The following is a 26,295-nucleotide window of genomic DNA, read 5'->3' on the forward strand; positions in this document are numbered from 1 at the left end:
CTCTTATCCAGAGCGACTTACAAATTGGTGCATTCACTTTATGATAGCCAGTAGGACAACCACTTTACCATTTATTTATTTTTATTTTCATTTTTAAAATATTTTGTATTTGTTTCGATTTTATATTAGTTTTTATTTTGTTAATGTTATTTTATTTTTTATTATAATTTAAATAAAATAAAACTATACATATGTGTGGGGGGGGGGGGGGTAGAAGGATTACTTTTATACTATCCCAGGTATTCCTTAAAGAGGTAGGGTTTCAAGTGTCTCCGGAAGGTGGTCAGTGACTCCGCTGTCCTGGCGTCGTGTGGGAGCTTGTTCCACCATTGGGGTGCCAGAGCAGCGAACAGTTTTGATTGGGCTGAGCGGGAACTGTGCTTCCGCAGAGGTAGGGGGACCAGCAGGCCAGAGGTGGAAGAACGCAATGCCCTCGTTTGGGTGTAGGGACTGATCAGAGCCTGAAGGTACGGAGGTGCCGTTCCCCTCACAGCTCCATAGGCAAGCACCATGGTCTTGTAGCAGATGCAAGCTTATTGTTGAGGATGTTTTCATCTTAAGTAGGACATATGATTGATTGGAGTCATGATAATTAAAAACAATATGCCTCCGTTACCATGTTTTATTCTCAACACCTCTGTGCTCCCGGTCTCTTTACATGCCTCAGGCTGTGTCCTGCGTGAAGTGTGCACACTTTCTTGCATGGACTTAACAATGGTGGAAACTCAGTCCAGCCAATGCTTACACCAATCATTTGAGATTGTACAAGTGCACCCTGCTGGAAAAGGGTGGAGAATTTAGACGCAGCCATAGTGGAAGACTCTAACTGACCAAAGACATACTCTCTTCTCCTCTTTTTTTTTTAGGAACAAGAGGAGAACAAAGGTGCAACCAGCTGGCCAGAGTATTACATTGACCAGCTCAATTCCATGGCCGCCGTAAGTAATGACTCCTTGTCATTCTTTACTGTAGGTCTCTTTACTATGATTTTGTGTCAATCTCTGTCATTGACACTTCCAAAGTGAGTGTAGAGTCTACAGTGGTACTGAATTTCACTTTCACACTCCTTAAACAGATCTGGAAGAGACTTGATTGTCAAATATAAGCATTTAACTTAATTATTTACATGCTTGATATCAGTGATCCTAAAACCTGCTCCGCAGTATGCAGGTTTATGTCCCAGTTTAGTGCCATCACTCCTGATTCAACTGATCTGCTGAGCTGGGACTTAAGCTTTGAACACACTGCGACGATGAATGGCTAAAAGCTGCGGGTGGCCGTCCTATTTGCTGTCGCTGCACAGTGTTATAGGGACCACTCGGTTGCACTCGGCCGTCCATGGTTCTGGTGTGTGTTCCCCATAAAACTTGCAGTACTGCGGCTCTCCAGCAGCAGGATGGACGATCACTGTGTCTATATCAATTTTTGCACTGATTTGAGATTATCCTTGAATCAAGCCTGATCAAGTGATAAAAAACATGTGCAATAACTTAAATGACTCCTAACTTATCAATAAAAGAGATTGTACTCTAACCTCAAAACAATGTACGAAACAAATATATACAGTATAATTACATCGGTAATCTGTAGCTCCTCTCAGATCAGACCAATCCTAAATCAGGTTAACTCTGCATTCATGTTAGATTAAAATGTAATCGCAGAGGACGGCAATTGTCAGCATTTTAACTCCTGGCACGTGCTATGTTGATATGTTTTTGGTAATAATATTGCAGTTTTGGCAGGTGCAAGAGGTTCTGGGAAAGCTCCAAAGAAAGACAGGCAATATCTAGCACAGACATGCCTCAGGCCTAGACACATCCAGCCGACTCAACTATCTAGAACGGCTCCTTTGTATTCAAAGAGCCGAGCAGAAACCTGGCACAGATCTCCTTTATCTAAATGGCACGTTTTCCACTACACGTCATTTATAATAAAAGCCACTGAACATAGAAATTGCTGGCACATGCTGGGATACTTGTTATCGGACCCAAACATGATGGGCAGTCCCTTTTCAGGTGCTCGTTCCCCAGCTATTCCACACGTTTGATAAGCAGCATAGGTTTTTAGCTGCCCATCTACAAAAAGCATAAAGACATTTAAGCAATTTGGTCAAGCAAAATATTACTTTCCAGTCAGAAATGGTATCTTTTTAAAGCCAGTAATTAAATACATGAATTATACACCTTGATTTTGAATATGACTTACAGTACAAATACCTTCATCAGTTTAGTACAACTTTCCTACCTTTATATAACCAAATAACGAAGGACCTATTACTTCTTGTTTTACTTCATGTTTTTGTTGTATTTTTGGAGACTGTGTAAGAAAACTATTTATTAATCTAATCGTGTTTAAAAAGTAATGTTGCTCTCGCACTACAGATATACTGTATCATGCAAATATCATGGTATGCATTTGCTCTGTTGTTTCTGTTGGTACTATTCACAGTTACAGTGTGGCTTGAAAATAAGGCACCTGGCTCAAGGGAGTAGTATAAAAAATTCACGCCATTGGACTTGTTCAAACAGCTTTGGTAAACACTATATTTATGTTGCACAGAGGAAGACACTCCTTGCCCTGGAGAAGGAAGATGAGGAGGAGAGGAACAAAACAATAGAGAGCCTGAAGACTGCTTTGCGGACGCAACCCATGAGGTGCCCTGGCTCTCAAACTTCCATGCACTTCACTGTACAGTGCATACACTCGCTAAAGAAACTCATTTAAATAGACTTATATACACACACCCTCTTGTAGCTACCATACATAGAATAAACACGAGGGAACAGGATTGTTTTCTGAAATGAATTTGATTACACAAACGCTTACAGACATACTATGTCGTGTATATATACACACACACACACACACACACACCCTTCTCTCTATTTCCCTGCACTCTTCCTTCAAAAATAATTTTTACTCTCATAGAATACACTCATAGCTGACCAGAGCTTTGAATTAGAATAACTGAAATAACAGGGCCCTACAAGGAGTAATTGCCATTGGAGTTACAGACCTATAGAAGTGTATATGCAGACCAGAATGAACAACAACGGCCCAGTAATTCATTGCTGTATGGTATATGGCTAGGCTGGAAGACCACTCTTGGATATTGTCACACATGTCATAAATGATATGGTCCCTCTGCTGTGCTAGTTACAGTACCAATGCTATGTGGAGCAGTTATGTAACTGCTCTAAATAAAAGTTGAAAGTAGGCTTTATTATTCTAATGCTTCAGGCAGTCCTTCCCAGAACACCTAATCTTTCATTCAAATCACCTATTAAGTCGTTAATCATACTGCTGTGGGGCAGTAACCTGGGTAGTGTTCATTGCAACGTAAAACGTTTTAAAATGTTTTGCAATGGGAAATGAAGATTAGTGTTTCTTATTGGCCCCTCCCGGTTTGTCTGTTTTCTTCAGTTTGGTGCCTAATGAACACGACCCAGATCTGCTCAATGAACATATGGTGTCCCTCTGGCTGCATTGTGTGTAGCACTTTTTTTTACACCATTTAATGACCCCATGCCTTGTGACCCGAAGATCAGGTGTCAGACTTTCACCCCCAGCGGTTATGGTGGCACTTGGTCACTGACTGGAATTGTATTTCTTCAGGCCTTTGTTTTTTAACAACTTTGATAACACACACACACTCACAGAGGTTGACCATTTTCTATGCATTTTAGACCTAATTACTATTTTGGGTATTTCCAGTGTGTAGGATTATAGTCTTCATACCCTATTTCAAGTGGAAGTAATGAAAATTACTACATGAGATCCCATAGACTCTTTCCTCCAACTGGGAACTTACACTTTTACCTTTGTATTTTTATTGATATCCTGTTTCCCCTTGACCTTCCTCAGGTTTGTGACTAGGTTCATTGACCTAGATGGCCTGACATGCATCCTCAACTTCCTGAAGACCATGGACTATGAGACGACCGAGTCGCAGATCCACACCTCGCTCATCGGCTGCATTAAGGCCCTGATGAACAACTCCCAGGGGCGCGCCCACGTGCTCTCGCACTCGGAAAGCATCAACATCATCGCCCAGAGTTTGGCCACCGAGAACGTCAAGACCAAGGTGGCGGTGCTGGAGATCATGGGCGCCGTGTGCCTTGTGCCTGGCGGCCACAGGAAGATCCTGGAGGCCATGCTCCACTACCAGCGCTTCGCCTGTGAGAGGACGCGCTTCCAGGTGGGCAAGGGGAGGGTTATGAATGAATCATTTAGTCACAGTTAGTTACCTATCCCTTTTCATTGTGTTGAATAAACATTCAGTACCATTTAATATTGTAACATTTTGACTTTTGACCGGGTTATATACACTGAGTGTACAAAACAACCAGTTAAAAGCTATGATCTCTTATTGATGTCACTTGTTAAATCCACTTCAATCAGTGTAGATGAAGGGGAGGAGACGGGTGAAAGAAGGATTTTTAAGCCTTGAGACAATTGATACATGGATTGTGTACGTGTGCCATTCAGATGGTGAATGGGCAAGACAAAAGATTTAAGTACCTTTGAAAGGGGTATAGTAGTAGGTGTCAGGGGCACCGATTTCTGTGTGTCAAGAACTGCAACGCTGCTGGGTTTTTCACGCTCAACAGTTTCCCTAGTGGATCAAGAATGGTCCACCACCCAAAGGACATCCAACCAACTTGACACAACTGTGGGAAGCATTGGAGTCAACATGGTCCAGCATCCCTGTGGAACACTTTCGACACCTTGTAGAGTCCATGCCTCGATGAATTGAGGTTGTTCTGAGGGCAAAAGGGGGTGCAACTCTATATTAGGAAGGTGTTCCTAATGTTTTGTACACTCCGTGAATATTAGACTGCGTGTAAAAGAAAGGCACCCAATTATAGGTCTTCATTTCAGCACTTTTACAAGCCGCATTGACTACTGCACATTTCCTTAGAACATCCACCCTTTATTCAAATAGCACTATTGGCTGGCCATTTGCAACAGTAAAGACTTTAATTTGGCTGAAGGGGTTTGGCTCTGTTTGGCTCCAATGGTTTGTGCCACTTTGTGTCTGCAATATAAATTGTGTCTACAATATGATTGATCTCTGAACGACTAGCCATAACTGTGGTCATCTCCTCACCTTCACCACCTAGACCCTGCTGAACGATCTGGACCGGAGTACGGGTCGGTACCGGGACGAGGTCAACCTGAAGACAGCCATCATGTCCTTTATCAATGCTGTCCTCAGCCAAGGCGCCGGAGAGGTAAAATTAGCCCTCAACCTCTGCATCGCTTGTCTCCTCACCCCACACTTGCACCATACCTCTCTTCAATCGAACTTGTGCTACACCTCAATCTGACTTAACTTTATTGGCACCTACTTTTGATCATCTTGTTATGTTGTTCCCAGGCCAGTTTGGAGTTCCGCATACACCTCCGTTACGAGTTCCTGATGCTAGGAATTCAGCCAGTCATTGACAAACTTCGCTCCCATGACAACTCCACGTTAGACCGGTGAGTTGGACCACAGTTCACGTTAACCTGAATAATGAAACAAGTGCCTTTTTCTCTTGATCTCTGACCATGCATGCCCCTATTAATTTGACTTAATCTCCCCCAGGCATTTGGATTACTTTGAAATGCTGCGCAATGAGGACGAGCTGACTATGTCGCGGCGTTTTGAATCGGTAAGTGTAAACTTGTTCTTGTTTCATTCCTGACTTCCATTGTCGTTTGTGCTTGATAAGGACTGTGACACGTCAACGTGTTCTCTCTTTCCCAGGTGCACATAGACACTAAAAGTGCTTCCCAGGTATTTGACCTCATCCGGAAGAAGATGAACTACACTGACGCATACCCACACTTTATCTCCGTCCTGCACCACTGTCTCCTCATGCCTCGTAAGTGTTTCCTGCCGCATTCCTGACCTGCTGCTAACGTTGACCCCGGTCAGTAAGAATTTAGCGCTGTGAGTATTGTGTTTCCCTATTCCAGTCAGTGAAGGCTGCTGAGGGGAGGACGGCTCATAATAATGGCTGCAATGGAGCAAATGGAATGGCATCAAACACATGGAAACCATGTGTTTGATGTATTTGCTACCATTCCACTGATTCCGTTCCAGCCATTACCACGAGCCCGTCCTCCCCAATTAAGGTGCCACCAACCTCCTCTGATTCCAGTAGAGCTGACCTGCTGTCTTCTTCCTGCTAGCTGTGTGTGTTTGCGTGCGAGTGCATGTGCATGTGTGTGGATGTGCACAAGTGTGAATGTGCATGTGTCTGTGCACTTTGAATGAATTTGTATCCGTATGAGGATCTGTCTGCAAACCAAGACGGCATCTTGCCCTTTAGCCACACTGTATAAATCAACTGTGGAAACCTCTTTCTGTCCCTAGCTAAATATCTACTTGTGCAGAGAGGCCTCTTCTACTCAACTTCCTCTCTGTATCGGCTGTGTTTGATGACACGTGTGATCTCCCTGTCCCCCCCAGATAAAAGGAGTGGAAACACAGTGCAGTATTGGCTGCTGCTGGACCGCATCGTCCAGCAGATGGTCCTGCAGAACGACAAGGGCCACGACCCCGACGTCACGCCCCTGGAGAACTTCAATGTTAAGAATGTGGTCCGGATGTGAGTGCTCTCCATGTGACCCTTTAAGATGACGAGGGAGAGAGGGAGCACGTCCTGCTTGAACTCAACTGACTGGGATGAGCTGGGATGATCTAGGCCTAGTAAAGACATGAGAATTCATAATTGAACTGTCTAATTGAAATATCTTCCAAGCTGACCCTCCAATCAATACTTCAATACTGTAGGGAACCTCAGTCCCTTGTAGGCTTCTTAGAAAATGTATTTAAAATCTGTTAGTCTGCACTGCTTCAGTGTGAAAACTGTATTTTAATTCCCATAATAGCAATGAGCTCAGCTCCATTTCCACAGGATTGATTGTTTGGGATATTGTCTTTCACATAAGTCAATGCATCAGTCATAGAATGCTCACATTGAGGACCCTCCGGTAACTTTGTTTGTGTCACTCTCCTTACAGGCTGGTCAATGAAAATGAGGTCAAGCAGTGGAAAGAGCAGGCGGAGAAAATGCGAAAAGGTCAGTTTAATTTTTTGAGTTGCTTCTTTGTGAAACACTGCCCTTTGGCTCTATTGCACATTTTTAAAAAGACCACAAAGAAACCGAGTTTTGAATTAATTTACACTTCACATGGAAGGGGTTGACTAATTTCAATATGTACAAGTAATACAAATCGGCAGGGATGGTTTTTCAGAGGATGCCAATTAAATGGTACAGTTCTCCACAGTGAACTAGTCCCCTGTAGCTCAGTTGGTAGAGCATGGCGCTTGCAACGCCAGGGTTGTGGGTTCGTTTCCCACGGGGGGCCAGTATGAAAATGTATGCACTCACTAACTGTAAGTCGCTCTGGATAAGAGTGTCTGCTAAATGACTAAAATATAAATGTAAATGAACTAGTGAATGTGTTCATCTTAATGCCTTTAGGCTTTATGCTTATCAGATGAATTGGACTGCTGTGGATATGAATGTAGCTACTTGCCGGTCAGCCAACACAAGTTTTGAACCTTTTATTGTGTATTCGTATCTCTTGTAGCTCACTATTGGACTAGTAGTCTTTGAAGAGTCCTCAACCTCACCAGTAGCACATTGATCCAGTCACTGCCTACTATTGCCCCATATGTTACCCTGCCCCTTTTAGATCTATCCTGCACTATCAGAAATAACAGCAGACAACCATAGCATCTTCTGAGCCACCATGTGGTCCCATGGGTTGATCACAACAAAGATTGTGATTTAACATTAGAAAATGATCATAGAAAGGAACGGGCAACATCCAAATGTCTTAATTGAATTGAAATGGAACCAAACCTGTTCACTCTCACAAACAACATAACCTCCAACCCCATCGGGCAGAGCACCACGAGCTCCAGCAGAAGTTTGAGAAGAAGGAGCGTGAGTGTGACGCCAAGACCCAGGAGAAGGAGGACATGATGCAGACCCTCAACAAGATGAAGGAGAAGCTAGAGAAGGAAAGCACCGAGCACAAGGCGGTCAAGCAGCAAGTGGCTGACCTCTCTGTCCGGCTGCACGACCTCAGCTCTGTACGTCACCCTTCAACTCCTTCATACTTATACAAAGAAATGGCACCAAATATGCCTTAATGTAGATTCATTATGTTTCATCAAGATTCATTAACTGTTATTAGATTTACAGTACATTATAGAAAATACATGATTTCAAGGCACCTAAAGTAAATTACTGGATGGGTCTCTGATGCAACCAATGTTACTACATAAGATTGAAAGTGAGCGATAAGATAAGGATTGAAATACGATTCATTAAGATGTGATGGTGCATTGTCTTTATCTGTGTATTTCCCCCCAACATTTCCAGAGACAGATTGCCAGTGTCCCAGGCGGTCCCCCCTTCATCCCTGGCCCCCCTGGTGGGCCTCTCCCGCCCCCCCCTCCCCCAGGAGGCATGATGCCCCCTCCACCACCCCCAGGGGGTATGATGCCCCCTCCACCGCCCCCACCCCCAGGTGGTCCCCCGCCTCCTTTTGGACGGCCACCCATGGGAGGGATACCTCCTCCCCCTGGGGCACCCCTAGGGTCCGCCCTCAAGAAGAAGAACATCCCCCAGCCGTCCAACCCACTAAAATCTTTCAACTGGGCCAAGCTAGCTGAGGTGAGAGTGCATGGGTTTGAACAGGGTCATGTTCATTAGAGATCAAACAGAAGTCAATGGACTGAAACAGGGATAGACTACCTAGACTTGTCCAATAAGGAACACTCATTTTTGTTCTCTGTTGCAAAACTTTTTAAAATGGTTTCCGTTGTGTGCCCTAAAGAACATGACCCTGGTAGTTCCCTACAGAGTCAATATGACCTCCTCTTTGTCATCATTGATAGCGACAGGGACATTTTAGTCTGTAAACCCTGCTCACAATATTTTGTTCCCTGAACGTTTCGGTTTAGTTAAGGAGAATGTTACCTTTTCCCAGTTATTCAAGTGCACTTAGAATGGGGAACCAGATGAAAACATTCCCGTATGTTCTGGGAATATTTCTTGTTAGCGTTTAAGCTAATTCTAGATTAGCTCCCATAAGTGATTATTCTTCTGTTGCAATCTTTGAATAACAGACTCTTGTGTTAGACCTTGGTGATTGAACTATGGTTGCTGGAGATTGCTTACAGAACATATTGAGGATACTGAAAGCCAGGGTTGGGGTCAATTCCATCTCAAATCAGTCATTTCAGGAGGTGAACTGACATTTTCCTAATTGCTTGGAATTTCAGTTTACTTCTTGAATTGCCTGAATTGAAATGGAATTGACCCCAACCCTGCTGAAAGCGCCACCTCAAAAAATCTAAATACAATTCTCCCACTCTCCATCCAAGAATAAGCTGGAGGGCACTGTATGGACAGAAGTCGACGACGGGAAGGTTTTCAAAATTCTCGACCTGGAGGACATTGAGAAGACCTTCTCGGCCTACCAGAGACAACAGGTACTGTACTGCGGCCAAGTGTTCTCGCTGGTCCTGCTGAACAAGAGAAGAGTTTTATAGAGCCCCCAACACATATCCATCCTCCACCCTTTCCCCTCTTATTCCGTTCTTGTTAGAAGCACCAATACAAAACATGACTTCACTCATGCTGATTATTTGCCATCTCACAAATGTAGAGTAATACCATATTGTTTGGCTAGTGTGCAGTTTTATGGCATTTGACACTACTAAGTAACATAAAAGCCTTGCATGTATGAATAACAGAAATACAAAAAAGCGCTGACTACACAGTATTTATAAGGTTTCTTAGCATACACTGTCATAACCTTTTTATGATGCTAGAGTATCAATGTAAAATATCTTAAAGATCATCAGACAAGTAAAGATTGGGTTTGGCCCTTAGTGCCTGCAGCTTAGTATTACCTAGTACCGCAACACTGATGCAAACAGATCACTATAGTGTCGTCAGGGGAAACAGAGGGACTTTTGTGTTAACAAACATTTGCAGACCGTGTCCTTAACCACTGACGAAATTGGACCCAGGGCTATTAAAAGCATCAGTTAGCTAGCACATAAGCCACAAACACGAGGGTAGCTCTTCTCTCGCTACTCACTGGCCCTCTGTATGGAATGCAAATCTGCTTGAGTTCACCTCGATCATACTAATACAAGAGATTTAGTCACAATGTAGCCTAGGTTTTCATTATGCGCTATTTAAATCAGGGGTGTCAAACAATGAGGCCCAACATCTGATTTAATATGGCCCCCATGTGTCCCCCATCACTAGTTTATTTGTATATTTAAAATATATATATTTGAATATGGTTTTTAAAAAATCTACAAACATTAGTGAATTCATAGTTAAGGCTCTGTTGTAGATGAGACCGCTCTCACATTTGCCTTAACATTTTGACATCCCTGGTCTAAATGAACATTATGACAAACATATCACACTCAACTGACTCCAATGTTACCACATTTGTTTTGCCTGTGACTCACACTAACACCAGCACCTCATGATCAGCTCGCACACATGCATGCACGCAAACACACATGTACATTTTGCAATGCCCCAGCCCCCAACCTACACCCATCTCTAATGGCCCAACAGCCTTTGCTTGCCTACGCAGTCACACTCCCTCTTCACTCATCTCTGATGTCCTTTATGAGCTTGTTTCTATTTGTTTGTTTTGGCCTGGATTCACCCAACTGTGCTATCATTATAACGAGTGCCCACATCTTCCTTGCTTCTTGCCTGCGTTCTAGGACTTCTTTATGGTCAATAACAGCAAACAGGTGAGTTCACTCATTTCCACACCCAAAATGGTGTGGCATTTTTGTCATCCTCCTCCTCTTCTATCATTTAGGACATTTTGCTTTTCTTATCTTATCCTCTTGACATCTTCATCCTCTTGAAGATATATACACTACCAGTCAAAAGTTTGGACACACCTACTCATTCAAGGATGTTTCTTTATTTTTACTATTTTCTACATTGTAGAATAATAGTGAAGACATCAACACTATGAAATAACACATGGAATCATGTAGTAACCTAAAAAGTGTTAAACAAATCAAAATATATTTTAAGTAGCCACCCTTTGCCTTAATGACAGCTTTGCACACTCTTGGCATTCTCTCAATCAGCTACATCTGGAATAATTTTCCAACAGTCTTGAAGGAGTTCCCACATATGCTGAGCCCTTGCTGGCTGCTTTTCCTTCACTCTGCGGTCCAACTCATCCCAAATCATCTCAATTGGGTTGAGGTCAGGTGATTGTGGAGGCCAGGTCATCTGATGCAGCACTCCATCACTCGTCTTCTTGGTCAAATAGCCCTTACACAGCCTGGAGGTGTGTTGGGTAGTCCCAAATGATAGTCCCACTAAGCCCAAACCAGATGGGATGGCATATCGCTGCAGAATGCTGTGGTAGCCATGCTGGTTAAGTGTTCCTTGAATTCTAAATAAATCACCGACAGTGTCACCAGCAAAGCATCCCCACACCATAACACCTCCTCCTCCATGCTTTACGGTGGGATTGACTGACCTTCATGTCTTAAAGTAATGATGGACTGTCGTTTCTCTTTGCTTATTTGAGCTGTTCTTGCCATAATATGGACTTGGTCTTTTACCAAATAGGGCTATATTCTGTATACCACCCCTAACTTGTCACAACACAACTGATTGGCTCAAACGCATTAAGAAGGAAATTCCACAAATTAACTTTTAAGAAGGCACACCTGTTAATTGAAATGCACCTCATGAAGCTGGTTGAGAGAATGCCAAGAGTGTGCAAAGCTGTCATCAAGGCGGCTACTTTGAAGAACCTCAAATACAAAATATATTATGATTTGTTTAACACTTTTTTGGATACTACTTCCATATGTGTTATTTCAATGTTTTGATGTCTTCACTACTATTGTACAATGTAGAAAAAAAGCAAAAATAAAGAGAAACCCTTGAATGAGTAGGTGTGTCCAAACTTTTGACTGGTAGTGTGTGTATGTATGTATGTATGTATGTATGTATGTATGTATGTATGTATGTATGTATGTATGTATGTATGTATGTAATTCTGATTTTTCAGGTGGTGCTTCAGCACCCCTGCTTCCCGCGGCTATGTAGCAACATGAATAAATAATTAAAGATTATGGTTTCCATAAATCAACAATTGCCTTTTGTACATTGCAGTAGTTTAGGCTTAGTAACTAGGTTTTTTTCTGTGAAGGAAATACCCGCTCTTATTTTAAAGTATGTAAAGAAAAATCCAATCCCCTCTTTATGAGAATGTCCATTCACTCTCAATGCGACATGTCTTTTTAAAATGTAATTTATGTCTGCGTCTGTTGCTGTGTGTTCGCACACGTATGTGCCTGTGCGCACGTATGTGTATTCGTCCATGTATTTTCGTGTGTTTTGTTTTTCTTATCTTTTCATAAGTTAGTGTCTCGTATTTGTGTGTTTGTCTTTCTTTACTTTTTTTGTGTGTGTGTGTATTCCTACTGTTGCTCCTACTTAAGATACCTACCATTCTGAAATGCCTCTCCTCTGAACGACTCTCCACAGAAAGAGAGTGAGGATTCGGACTCCTTGAGCTCCAAGAAGGTCAAGGAGCTCTCGGTCATCGATGGCCGCCGAGCCCAGAACTGTAATATACTCCTGTTGCGGTGAGTGTGTGAATCCTGGCAGCCAGATAAATTCCTGGTCAATGGCAGTTGTCAGAAACTGGGCCATGCTATTGAGGTCATTTCCTGTTCTGATGAGAGTAACATATAGCACTGCAATGTCATATCCTGTTGATTGTAAATACTTTTTATTGTCTAATTATGATTTGATCCTGATGTCAGTGAGTAGGCTTTCTTCTTTGCGTCATTCTTCTCTTTCAAAGCAGGCCCCAGTGAATCATGGGGGACTTTATCTCATAATCAAAACATTCTCTCACTCTCTTTCTTTACATTAGGCTAATCTTGAAAACCCAGAACTAAACTATTGCGTAATTGCGTCAGGTATGAGGGAAGATGTATGAGAAAATATACTAACGAGACTAGCGAAGTCTCCACCCCCCTAAACGGAAACTCTCAGCCAAAGCCCCTTTTGATGAAAGTTAGCTTTACAGAGAAAGTTTCATGATTATCCAATGAAAGGCGCATGTTTTACAAAATGGGCTACAATTTGGCAGCATATTGATGATTATAGCATCACAAATGTGTGGTTAATACGCAGATTGTTTTGCCCCAATGCAATGTGTAGAATGAGTCTTGCTTGTGCTACTGCAAAATCCTAAATTACAACAGATAGAGAAAGTTGTAGCCTACATCCTAAATTAGCCTACAAAATATATACAAAAATTTAATGTTCGTTCAAATCACTGTGGGGTTTTTTTTCAGCTGTTCAGAGATGTAGGCTACATCATGTCAATCAAATTGGTTGAGGGTTCAGAAGAGGGTGAGTAAAGAGAGAAGTGTGAAGGGAGGGGAGAGGAGGGTCAGCAGAAGCTACGTTAAAAAAAAATGTGTGCGGCAGACAGTAGATATTCAAGGTGATAATGCTTCATTTATGACATTGTTTTTAAAATATATTGACAGTAGAAGTTACTTGGAGACAAATTCCAGGCTCTCAAAACTTGACTGAAACAACATGAAACAGCAGCTCTCCGTTAGCAGAGCTGCTGTGATTTCTCATTAATTGAATGTGGTCTGGTATAATAAGTAAGCCACACATATTCACACAGAGGGGAACTTTAATTTAATCAAGACTTATCTGACTCAAAACGACCATGAAACAAGCCAAAATGGAACCCACTACTTCTAATGCTTTCTTTTTGGGTGTTCAATTCGGGTTGTCCCACATCAAGGCGATTTGATTTACAGTTTGGTGGAAGAGGACCATTCGGTTGTGATGCAAGATTAATGGTTTTGCTCAGGAAGAGAGATGGTTGTGTTTTTGGTTTTCCTGGTCATGAACTCCACTCAATAATTGCTCTCTATAAGTGAGCTTAGACCACTTCTAACAATTTATTGAAAGGGTGTGGTTTTACAATAGAAGTAGAGTTGATTGTAGGATCACAACTTGTTCTTTTTTTTCCAAAAGCTAGAAGGTTGAGGTTTCTCAGTCAGAGGATGTGGTGTGAAATGAAGTTGCTCCATAGCTAGCTTTTATTTTACAATGTGTTTATTAGGTTTCCCAAGTAAAAACTGTGCACGCACACACACACACACACACACAAACCGAACTAGCTCCCCTTACACAGTCTGGCCCATCTCGCAATTCACAACCCCCATGTCAAAAGGCTGTGACACAGAATCCTAGCTAAAATCTGATCAACCGCCTCTCCTATACTAATTTCATTTAATGGTTTTTAATGGGCTTCAAAAAGCCTTTAACAGAGACCACCCATGCGGACGCTCTCCAAAGGGATTGAATGGAGAACTACGCTCCCTTTTAAGAGGGTGCCCTCAGACGAATGTGGCCTGATTTTTGAGGAGCAAACATGATCTGTGGAACAGCTGTGGTCAATGCCATTTAAAGACACCAGAGACAAAGATGCTCCCATCAATGGGCAGTGATGCTAGCAGTTTAGTAAGCAGTAGCACAAGTAGACACATCTCAAAGGTGGAATTATCATTTAGAAAATACAATGTCACTTTGCTCTAACAGATCTACATAAACAGATAACAACAGTTGTATTTTGAGTTTGTCCCTTATTTGAGTCAGAATTTTGGGTCGAGACATACTTTATTGAACTTGCATGTAGACCCGTTAGTCCCGGGGAGAAAATTGCCTGCTTAGCAACATAGGTTAATAGTTTCAGCAACAACCATATAATACTTTTGTGTTTGGTCTAAAATGGCAGGGGCAGGCGCGATTTCAGCAATGGAGTTCCTATAAGTGTTCTGTGCATTTAAGTGCTCAGACGACTATGTGCTGTGTGCCAAGGAAGGTTCTCTTTGACATAGAAAGTGTTCTGGTCCTGTTTTCCCAGCATTCCTGTTTCCAACTCTCTGCCTTTCCTCTTCTTCTGGCAAACTAAATTTCATTCCGTAGAAAGGCAGTTATGAATATTCATGAGTCTCGACATAGAACCCGTCGGGTGATTGGTTGAACCTTATTGAGTGTGTGAAATTACACAAACGCTCTACAGAGTCGTCTGTTTAGCTAGCTCTTGCCGCGGGCATGAGCAGTTAACACCGACCGGACGACTTGGGAAACCCAGCTTCAGCTTGATCACCAAATTAATTGGGAAATAAATAAAAGCCTGTAGCTACCAATCTATGTTTGTTTCACTGTCCGATCATTGTAAAAAAAACGAGCACACTAACTGTTATTTAAATCTTTCCACAAACTGTTAAGTTGCGTCAATTCAAATCTGGTATTGGAACAAAAAGAGGTCAATACACGTCTTCTAAAATAGACTAGTATTTTAATTAATGCAAAACACTTCAATGGTAAATATGATGTTCGTATATACGGGTCCACTGAAATACCACACAGGGCAGTCAGAGAACTGGTCCATTGTTATAAGTTCTTCTTTAAATTCTCTGACAGAGATAGTTCCCGCTCGCTGCTGGCCTATCAGAGTAGAGACTGAGCGTGATTTAGACTTACTCAGCCTATCGTTGGCGCACTGGCTGGTCCCAGTCCCTTGGCGCTTCACTGTTGCCAGGTGTTTAGTTGTTTTGCAACTTGTCTCGAGTCAGCAACCTCAGACATCTTTGTAGCAGAACACATGTCCTTGAGCGGTCTAACAAAGAGGCAGTGTGTGTGTATGTGAGACACAAGTCTTATCTCAGCCTACCCCCTAATAGTTCCCCACATTAATCACAGCTTGTTATGTTAAACAGTCTATCAGTACAGCACAAACCTATTATGTTTAATCATTAATGCTTTCTTATTAAGCTAACAGCACATCTAAAATATAAGAGAATAATTTCCCACAAAACTGTCTGGTATGTGTTGGTTGATATGACCAAGTTAACCCAAATGTATCAAAGAATAGGTAATGCATTCACGATTAGTTAGTGGCTACTGCCTGACCAGTAAACTAGCTAGCTACATTTCAGTAATTAGCTATGCACCTAAATGCGGTGGTCAGTAGATTAACTAACGATGAGTTGAACATATTTGTCTGAAAACGAACTAGTCGCTAGTTATTGTTGCCCGTGTCGAACCAGTTGGCTAATGGGTAGCCCATGAGCTCCTGAATCTAGTAGTGATGTGCCTTTCATAAAAGCGTCGTTCTTTTTGAACGACTCTTTTTAATGACTCGAGTCATGATACGTTTTTCTCAGTGACTTAATACGCGCTCCTCCAGCAGGATTAATACACGCTCCGACCAACAACTGTAAAATAGATCATGCTGCAGGCAGCAATGACAGCAAAGAGAAGAAAAATACATGTTTAGAACTGGTTATTGATCTCATGGTGCAAGAATACATGCAAATAATTCATTATTTTTATTTTTTATTTTTTTTTGTCATTTAGCAGACGCTCTTATCCAGAGCGACTGGATCATAACATTCATTATTGAATGTTATGATGAACACAGCTTTGTAGAACCAAAACATGCACACAGTCTGCTCAACAAAATCGAACATGAGAAGAAATAGTTTGAGATGCTACAGTTCGCGAACAATATTGTGCTTATCACCCTCACGGCAAGCAATGCATTCCGACAATCTAGTCCGGTTGCAGCCACAACTAGACCTCGTTTCAAATGTATCAAGAAATAATCTTATTTGTATGCCTAGCAATCAACAAATGTACATTGTTTAAAGCACACTTTTACAAGTCTGTCACAAATGACAGCTCCAATAAGCCCCTTACGGTGAGCAAAATATTATTTCACGTTTTCAGTTCATCGTTTGCCGGTAGGGGGTCCTGCGTGCTCTGGGCATTATTGACTCAAATGAACAAAACGAGTCGTAAGATTCGTTATTTTTACTGAAATCAGTAAAAAGAGCCGACCTTCCCATCACTAGTCTAGCTAGCTGTGTCTTTTAGCGTCCACTACTAGCTAGCTAGTTAGCTACTGCATGGTCAGAGTGAGTCCTCATGTTAGCTAGCCAGCTAGCTACATTTCAGTCAGTAGCTATCCTTCTAAATGCGGTGGTCACTGGATAAACTAGCAATGAGTTGAACATATTTGGCTGAAAATGAACTAGTAGCCAGACTTTGTTGTTGCCCATGGTGGAAGCCTATGTGCCCATGTGCTCCCGAGTCTAAAAGCAGTCTAACTAACGTTAGCTAGCGTTGCAAATTAGCATTTCGCTAGCTAGTGGAGCTGTTTTGTAAGAAAATGGCTGAGATTACTCAAACACTGTAGCTAGCTAGCAAGCCCTCCTCAGCGACAATGTTATTGGGGTGGAATGTTAGAATGATATTTATTTAACTTATCGAAAAACGTAATAAAAGGTATCAGGTAGAAGTAAATTAATCCACAAATACCAATATAATTGTACATATCTTAAATTACCAAATGTTCATGAATTTGATGATATAAGCTTGAAGCATGTTCAAAAACAGTACAGGACTTGAATCGGGAAGTAGGCAGGACATTCATAGGGCTGGCAGGTAGCCTGGCGGAAAGGAGCGTTGGGCCAGTAACCGAAAGGTTGCTGAATCGAATCCCTTAGCTGACAAGGTAAACATATTTCGTTCTGCCCCTGAGTAAGGCAGTTAACCCACTGTTCCCCAGCCACAGAAGACGTGGATGTTGATTAAGGCAGCACTTTGCACCTCTCTGATTCAGAGGGGTTAGGTTAAATGCAGAAGACACATTTCAGTTGAATGCATTCAGTTGTACAACTGACTAGGTATCTCCCTTTCCAAGTGTGGCTGGTTTTTAAAGTGAGCAGCCGACAGAGCCTGTCTGGCACCTGTTCCCCCTCTGGGTAGTTCTCAGAGCCGGCGCATAAAATCAGACTCATCATTTTTACATTAAACAGGACAACTCCACGAGGGAGAGGCCTTTAAGATCATCTGTCTCTTTTTCGGCAAATCTCCCAGATGTCTCTCCAGACAGACATACAGTTCCTCCCTATGATATTGTATATAAATAAACTGCACATTTGGCTAATTTGTGAAATACATGTTTAAAAACACAAACCAGTTAGGAAGTGCCAAGAACTGGACACTGGCAATAAGGCTAAGAATTTAAGTTTGCAGTGTTTCTCACTTTACTTTTCCTGCGGTTTGAAGTTCAGTATTGCAGGCTAAAGTTGAATTATACATTTTGTATTATCTATTTGTTTAGGTTGAGGCTTTGTGGCACTTCTTGTTGATGTGCTCTTGACATCAAAGGAGAAAGCTGAGGCATATTCCAATTGAATCTTAGAAGTGCTTAAAACAAATTCTGTCAGTGATATTTGGGCGGGAGTTATTCGAATTTACAAATCACATGATGCCTCAAAAACAGTTATAGTATTAATGGTGGTTCTAGTGTGAATGAGAGTTCCTGTAGTTGAGTTGAGTTTTCCTGTGAGTTGAAAGTGGCTGACATCTCCTGTGATTGTCGTCCAGGCTGAAGCTGTCCAATGAGGAGATGAAGAGGGCGATCTTGACCATGGACGAACAGGAGGACCTCCCCAAGGATATGCTGGAGCAGGTAAGTCTAGCAAAATCACATGGGCTTGAAACAGTAAACTTGCACACCTGAATGTGCTTCCAGGTGCATGGAGCAAAACTTATACTTGTTAAAAAGAAGAAAAACTCCAGTAATCGTTATGCTCCCAATGTCATTTTCTGTCTCTCAGTGAGCAAAATCAAATAGATGAGATTTCAAATAGACAGGATGCATTTCTGGATTGCATCCACATAAGTGATCACCTCCATTTCATGAACATCATATAAAGAGAGATTTAAGATTCCATTGCAGTATTGTAAGTGACATAATAGATTTATGTCAGTGCAATGTTTAGCTATGCTACATATGTTGCTAGTGAATGGCCAGTCACTTTCATGGCTCCTCCTCAGATGCTGAAGTTTATTCCAGAGAAGAGTGACGTGGACCTCCTGGAGGAGCACAAGCATGAGCTGGACCGCATGGCCAAGGCTGACCGCTTCCTTTATGAGATGAGCAGGTAGGATGAACTGAGAGAGAGAACTCGAGAAGTAGACCAAGGGCCTGATTCGATCAAACGTGTTTTAGCTAAATGTATGCAGTGTATTTTTTTGCACCAGTGATTGTCCAGGGTTTGAACCTGAACCTCCTGTGCTACAAGTCAATCAATCAATCAATCAATCAATAGATCAAATGTATTTATAAAGCCCTTTTTACATCAGCAGATGTCACAAAGTGCTGTACAGAAACTCAGCCTAAAACCCCAAACAGCAAGCAATGCAGATGCAGAAGCATGGTGGCTAGGAAAAACTCCTTAGAAAGGCAGGTACCAAGGAAGAAACCTAGAGAGGAACCAGGCTCTGAGGGGTGGCCAGTCCTCTTCTGGCTGTGCCGGGTGGAGATTTTAAGAGTATGTGGTCATTTAAGGCCAGATTGTTCTTCAAGATGTTCAAACGTTCATAGATGACCAGCAGGGTCAAATAATAGTCAGTGGTTGTAGAGGGTGCAACAGGTCAGTACCTCAGGAGTAAATGTGGACTGGGGACAGCCAGGAGTCATCAGGCCAGGTAGTCCTGAGGCATGATCCTAGGACTCAGGTCCTCCGGGAGGGGAGGGAGAGAGAATTAGAGGGAGCATACTTAAATTCACACAGTACACCAAATAAAACAGGAGAATTACACCAGATATAACAGACTGACCCTAGCCCCCCGCCACATGTACTATTGCAGCATAGATACTGGAGACTGAGACGGGTGGGTCGGGGGAGACTGTGGCCCCGTCCGGCTATACCCCCGGACAGGGCCAACCAGGTAGGATATAACCCCACCCACTTTGCCAAAGCACAGCCCCCACACCACTAGAGGGATATCAACAGACCAAGAATGTACTACCCTGAGACAAGGCTGAGTATAGCCCACAAAGATCTCCTCCACCGCACGAGCCCGAGGGGGCGCAAAACCGGACAGGAAGATCACGTCTGTGATTCAACCCACTCAAGTGACGCACCCCTCCTAGGGACGGCATGGAAGAGCACTAGTAAGCCAGTGACTCAGCCCATTATTGGATCAGAGGCAGAGAATCCCAGTGGAGAGAGGGTAGCCGGCCAGGCAGAGACAGCAAGGGTGGTTTGTCGCTCCAGTGCCTTGCTGTTCACCTTCGCACACCTGGGCCAGACTACACTCAATCATAGGACCTACTGAAGAGATTAGTCTTTAGTAATGACTTAAAAGTCGAGACCGAGTCTGCGTTTCTCACATGGATAGGCAGACCATTCCATACATATGTAGCTCTATAGGAGAAAGCCCTGCCTCCAGCTGTTTGCTTAGAAATTCTAGAGACATTAAGGAGGCCTGTATCTTGTGACTGTAGTGTACGTGCAGGTATGTATGGCAGGACCAACTCAGAGAGATGGGTAGGAGCAAGCCCCTTAATGCTTTGTAGGTTAGCCTTAACAGGAAGCCAATGTAGAGAGGCTAGCACTGGAGTAATATGATAAAATATTTTGGTTCTAGTCAGGAGTCTAGCAGCTGTGTTTAGCACTAACTGAAGTTTATTTAGTGCTTTATTCGGGTAGCTGGAGAGTAGATTGTTGCAGTAGTCTAATCTAGAAGTGACAAAAGCATGGATTCGTTTTTTTCTGCATCATTTTCGGACAAAAAGTATCTGATTTTTGCAATGTTACGAAGATGGGAAAAAAAGCTGTCCTTGAAATATTCTTGATATGTTCGTCAAAAGAGAGATCAGGGTCCAGAGTAACGCCAAGGTCCTTCACAGGTGTATTTGAGATGACTGTACAACCATCAAGATTAATTGTCAGATCCAACAGCAGATCTCTTTGTTTCTTGGGACCTAGAACTAGCATCTCTGTTTTGTCCGAGTTTAAAAGTAAAACATTTGCTGCCATCCACTTCCTTATGTCTGAAACACAGGCTTCCAGGGTAGGCAATTTTGGGGCTTCACCATGTTTCATCGAAATGTACAGCTGTGTGTCGTCCGCATAGCAGTGAAAGTTGACGTTGTGTTTCCGAATGACATCACCAAGAGGTAGAATATATAGTGAAAACAAGAGTGGTCCTAAAACAAGTCCATGTTAAGCTCACTAAGCTAAAGCCTAGACATTATCTTGGTGAGCTAACGAAAGTCTACAGGTCACAGGCAAGCTAACTTACTCATTATGCGAGCTTGGTTCCCATGTTCTCACATTCCCACAGAAATGGATGATTCCCACCATTACTTAAAAACAAAACAAGTCCCATGTTGAGAGGGGGGTGTTTTATTCTCACCGTCTCAGAGTGGAGCCAATGACACCATGGTATTTCGACCTGTTCCAGACAGTGTATCTCGCTGTTTAGTCTATGCACTGTAAGTCACTGTTGACCAAAGAGTCTGCTAAATGAATTTAAACGCAGACACAGGGAACTTCCCTGCTTAGACCACCCACCCCAAAGCCTGAATTGAGTTTGCTGCCTGGGTGTCGTTCTTAAGAATATTTGGCAATACTGCAACAGTGACAGAGCAGTAGTAGAGCCCTGTTAATTGATACAGTTACATATCACAATATTATTTTTGAATGATAATAGAACGATATGACTTCAAGTATAAATATTTTTTTGATACTGTAGGTAGCGTTAGCAAGCGCTAGTCGGTTTTACAGTACCTGCGCCAAAACTCCAGTATTTTTCATCCAATAGCGTGTTCTCCATCTTCTTTTTAAAGTGAGCCAACATGCTTTCAGGACTATTACACTACATGACCAAAAGCATGTGGACACCTGCTCGTCGAACATCTCTTTCCAAAATCATGGCCATTAATATGGAGTTGGTCCCCCCTTTGCTGCTATAACAGCCTTTCCACTAGATGTTGGAACATTACTGCGGGTACTTGCTTCCATTCAGCCACGAGCATTAGTGAGGTCGGGCACTGATGTTGGGCGATTAGGCCTGGCTCGCAGTCAGCGTTCCAATTCATCCCAATGGTGATTGATGGGGTTGAGGTCATTGCTCTGTGCAGGCCAGTCAAGTTCTTCCACACCGATCTCAATAAACCATTTCTGTATGGACCTCGCTTGTCATGCTGAAACAGGAAAGGGCCTTCACCCAAACTGTTGCCACAAAGTTGGAAGCACAGAATTGTCTAGAATGTCATTGTATGCTGTAGCGTTAAGATTTCCCTTCACTGGAACTAAGGGGCCTAGCCCGAACCATGGAAAAACAGCTCCAGACCATTATTCCTCCTCCACCAAACTTTACAGTTGGCACTACGCATTCGGGCAGGTAGCGTTCTCCTGGCATCCGTCAAACCCAGATTTGTCCGTGGGACTGCCAGATGGTGAAGTGTGATTCATCATTCCAGAGAACGCGTTTCCACTGCCCCAGAGTCCAATGGCAGCGAGCTTTACACCACTCCAACCGAAGCTTGGCATTGCGCATGGTGATCTTAGGCTTGTGTGCGGCTGCTCGGCCACGGAAACCCATTTCATGAAGCTCCTGATGAACAGTTATTGTGCTGACGTTACTTCCAGAGGCAGTTTGGAATTTGGTAGTGAGTGTTGCAACCGAGGACAGATGATTTTTAAGTGCTTCAGCACTCTGTGGTCCTGTTCTGTGAGCTTGTGTGGCCTACCAATTCGCGGCTGAGCCGTTGTTGTTCCTAGACGTTTCCACTTCACAATAACAGCACTTACAGTTGACCGGGGAAGCACTAGCAGGGCAGGAATTTGACGAACTGATTTGTTGGAAAGGTGGCGTCCTATGGCATTGAAAGTCACTGAGCTCTTCAGTAAGTCCATTCTACTACCAATGTTTGTCTATGGAGATTGCATGGCTGTGTGCTCAATTTCTCTCTCTGCAGCAGACATAAAGTGAGCAATATGTTTGGAACATCAAATCGCAATTAAATCGCAGTATTGAATCGCAATACAAATAGAATTGTGAGAATCTTGAAAATCACAATACATATCGTATCTGCACCTAAGTATCGTGATAATATCGTATCGTGAGGTCCCTGGCAATTCCCAGCCCTACTGTTAACTGTGTTGGCTATAACCAAAAGAATGACACTCTTTCTTCATCAATATGTTCTAAACCCAAACAGGAAACTCGTCATAGCCGCACAACAGCCTCGTGTCCCAGTTGGGGGAATCATAAAACAAACAAGGAGCATGTTCCCCTGGAAACTACACTCCCTCTTTATTAGATTCTATTAACATAAATTGTGCAATAGCGTTTTTCCCCATCCTGTGGTTGGAGACGTGGGGTGCTTCTTTCCAGGAACTGGCTTAGTCCTCCAACAGAGTCCAACTAATGTTTTGGTTTCTGAGAGTGCGGTAGCCAAGGCGACAGCCCCCCCTCCCAGCACTGAAGTGTGGATAGCAACGCCCTAGTGATGAGTTCAGCCAAATGGGTCACTCCGTGTTTGCTCTGCCTTCCTTCAACAATCCATCTTGGTGTCTCACGTCTTGCCAGCCAACACAGAGATGGACGTCCGACCATGTCAATAGGGATGAGGGCGTCTTCATTTTTTTTCTAACTTTGCTAACAAGATCTTGTCATGTTTCCAACGTGACCTGGGCCATTTTGTATCCTATATCTGACTTTTTCCAACCTCCTTTCAGGACATATCAATTTCTTTCACTTACTCTTTTAGCACTTAAAAAAAGTAATATATAATCTATCTCTTTCTCTCCCTCTTTTGCTCTCAAAGGATAAATCACTACCAACAGAAGCTGCAGTCGCTGTACTTCAAAAAGAAGTTTGCAGAGACGATTGCCGGGATCAAACCCAAAGTAGAAGGTGTGTGTGATTGTGTGGGGCTTCTTGGCAAACCCTTACATAAAAAAACTCAAACACAATGAGGTCCGCTGTATCCACACATACATACATACATGTGAAGTACCCTACCCTACAGTTCAGGTGTCTTTTTTGTTTGGCTCACGTGTTTCTTCCCTCTTCAGCTCTGATCAAGGCCTCCAAAGAGGTGCTGCACAGCCGCAATCTGAAGCAGCTGCTGGAGGTGGTGCTGGCCTTTGGTAACTACATGAACAAAGGCCAGAGGGGCAATGCCTATGGCTTCAAAGTGTCCTCGCTCAACAAGATCGCAGACACAAAGTCCAGCATAGACAAGTAAGAGGAAGAACTGTGATTCAAATTACGAGTGTGATTCATGCTGTAGTGATACAGTCTATGGAGCAACCTGTTTGCATGTGTTGTCTGGAGTGGTGTCATGATATGGGTGTGTGCATATGTGGCCCATGCTGTGGTACTAGTGCTGTAAGTATTGTCTATGCACATGCAGGAACATCACCCTCCTCCACTACCTGATCACCATCCTGGAGAAGAAGTACCCCAAAGTCATGATGTTCCAAGAGGACCTGCAGAGTGTGCCGGAAGCCGCAAAAGTCAAGTAGGTCGAGCCACAAAGACACCCTCCACATGTACAGCTCACCAGTGTTTACATTTATGGGCCCTTGCTGTCTACTCTCGTTAAATGTCTTTAGGAAATGGTTTTCTGTGGTCTATCAGTCCCATTGAGTTATAATTCACCCTGTAGGTCGCACAAGCCATTGTAGACACTGCTACAGCACAAACTTCTCAATGCTGCCAACTGGGATTTGGGGGAACAGTTGTTCAGAATGTTTCCTTAGCATTTGCCTTAAAGGCGGAGATGATTAGTGAAGATAAGCTAATATAATACTGTATATACACTGAGTGTACAAAACATTATGAACACCTGCTCTTTCTATGACATAGACTGACCAGGTCAATCCAGGTGAAAGCTATGATCCCTTATTGAAGTCACTTGTTAAATTCACTTCAATCAGTTTAGATGAATGGGAGGAGACAGGTTAAATAAGGATTTTTAAGCCTTGAGATAATTGAGACATGGATTGTGTATGTGTGACATTGAGGGTGAATGGGCAAGACAACATATTTAAGTGCCTTTGAACGGAGTATGGTTGTAGGTGCCAGGCGCATCGGTTTGAGTGTGTCAAGAACTGCAACACTGCTGGGTTTTTCACGCTCAACAGTTTCTTGTGTGTATCAAGAATGGTCCACCACCCAAAGGGCATCCAGCCAACTTGACAGAACTGTGGGAAGCATTGGAGTCAACATGGGCCAGCATCCCTGTGGAACGCTTTCGACACCTTGTAGAGTCCATGGCCCAACGAATTGAGGCTGTTCTGAGGGCGAAAGGGAGGGGTGCAACTCAATATTAGGAAGGTGTCCTTAATGTTTTGTACTCTGTGTATATACCATTTAGCAGACGCTTTAATCCACATTTTACGTGTGGGTGGTCCTGGGAATCGAACCCACCTCCCTGGCATTACAAGCGCTATTGTTCTGCCAACTGAGCTACAAAGCTACTCTTACCATAAAAATTGTGTGGTGAGCTTCCAGCACCTTTGTGGCTGCATAACTAGCATCAGATCCATTAATTTATTCTGTAAGGTCCCTCAGTCGAGCAGTGAATTTCACACAGATTCAATCACAAAGACCAGGGAGTTTTCCAATGCCTCGCAAAGAAGGGCACCTATTGGTAGATAGAAATACATTTTAAATAAAAAAGCTGACATTTAATATCCCTTTGATCATGGTGAAGTTAATAATTACACTTTGGATGGTGTATCAATACACCCAGTCACTACAAAGATACAGGCGTCCTTCCTAACTCAATTGCTGGAGTGGAAGGAAACCGCTCAGGGATTTCACCATGAGGCTGATAGTGACTTTAAAACAGTTAGAGTTTAATGGCTGTGATAGAAGAAAAATGAGGATGGATCAACAACAAATATTCTAAAACATGCAGGCACTAAAGTAAAACTTTAAATGTGGCAAAGAAATTAACTTTACGTCCTGAATACAAAGCGGTTTGTTTGGGGCAAGTCCAACACATCATTGAGTACCACTCTTCATATTTTCAAGCATAGTGGTGGCAGCATCATGTTATGGGTATGCATGTCATCAGCAAGGACTACAGAGGTTTTTTTTGGGATAAAAATAAACGGAATAGAGCTAAGCACAGGCAAAATCCTAGATGAAAACCTGGTTCAGTCTGCTTTCCAGCAGACACTGGGAGACAAATTAACCTTTCAGCAGGTCAATAACCAAAAACACAAGGCCAAATATACACTGGAGTTACTTACCAAGATGACATTGAAAGTTCCTGAGTGGCCTAGGTACAGTTTTGACTTAAATCGGCTTGAAAATCTATGGCAAGACTTGAAAATGATTGTCT

At 42.8% G+C, this 26,295-nt stretch overlaps 1 protein-coding gene across 2 annotated transcripts in view; it reads left to right on the forward strand.

The window, feature by feature from the left end:
• The window catches only part of daam1b (dishevelled associated activator of morphogenesis 1b), a gene marked incomplete at its 5' end in the record, with an annotated part of 64,570 nt that overhangs the window by 32,418 nt on the left and 5,857 nt on the right, over positions 1-26,295 (forward strand). The window contains 19 exons of one of the 2 annotated variants that reach the window (XM_084151270.1): positions 867-938; positions 2,560-2,654; positions 3,865-4,198; positions 5,124-5,234; positions 5,381-5,484; positions 5,591-5,657; positions 5,753-5,870; positions 6,461-6,599; positions 7,015-7,073; positions 7,908-8,095; positions 8,388-8,681; positions 9,395-9,502; positions 10,769-10,798; positions 12,570-12,670; positions 18,522-18,606; positions 18,975-19,081; positions 23,764-23,852; positions 24,014-24,182; positions 24,355-24,462. In XM_084151270.1, coding sequence (XP_084007396.1) covers positions 867-938; positions 2,560-2,654; positions 3,865-4,198; positions 5,124-5,234; positions 5,381-5,484; positions 5,591-5,657; positions 5,753-5,870; positions 6,461-6,599; positions 7,015-7,073; positions 7,908-8,095; positions 8,388-8,681; positions 9,395-9,502; positions 10,769-10,798; positions 12,570-12,670; positions 18,522-18,606; positions 18,975-19,081; positions 23,764-23,852; positions 24,014-24,182; positions 24,355-24,462 — 2,378 coding nt within the window. The remainder of the gene's footprint in view (positions 1-866; positions 939-2,559; positions 2,655-3,864; positions 4,199-5,123; positions 5,235-5,380; positions 5,485-5,590; positions 5,658-5,752; positions 5,871-6,460; positions 6,600-7,014; positions 7,074-7,907; positions 8,096-8,387; positions 8,682-9,394; positions 9,503-10,768; positions 10,799-12,569; positions 12,671-18,521; positions 18,607-18,974; positions 19,082-23,763; positions 23,853-24,013; positions 24,183-24,354; positions 24,463-26,295) is intronic. The other variant, XM_084151271.1, reaches the window with a different exon arrangement.

Source organism: Coregonus lavaretus (assembly GCF_964263955.1).
Source record: "Coregonus lavaretus genome assembly, chromosome: 33".
Classification (NCBI taxonomy): Eukaryota; Metazoa; Chordata; class Actinopteri; order Salmoniformes; family Salmonidae; genus Coregonus; species Coregonus lavaretus.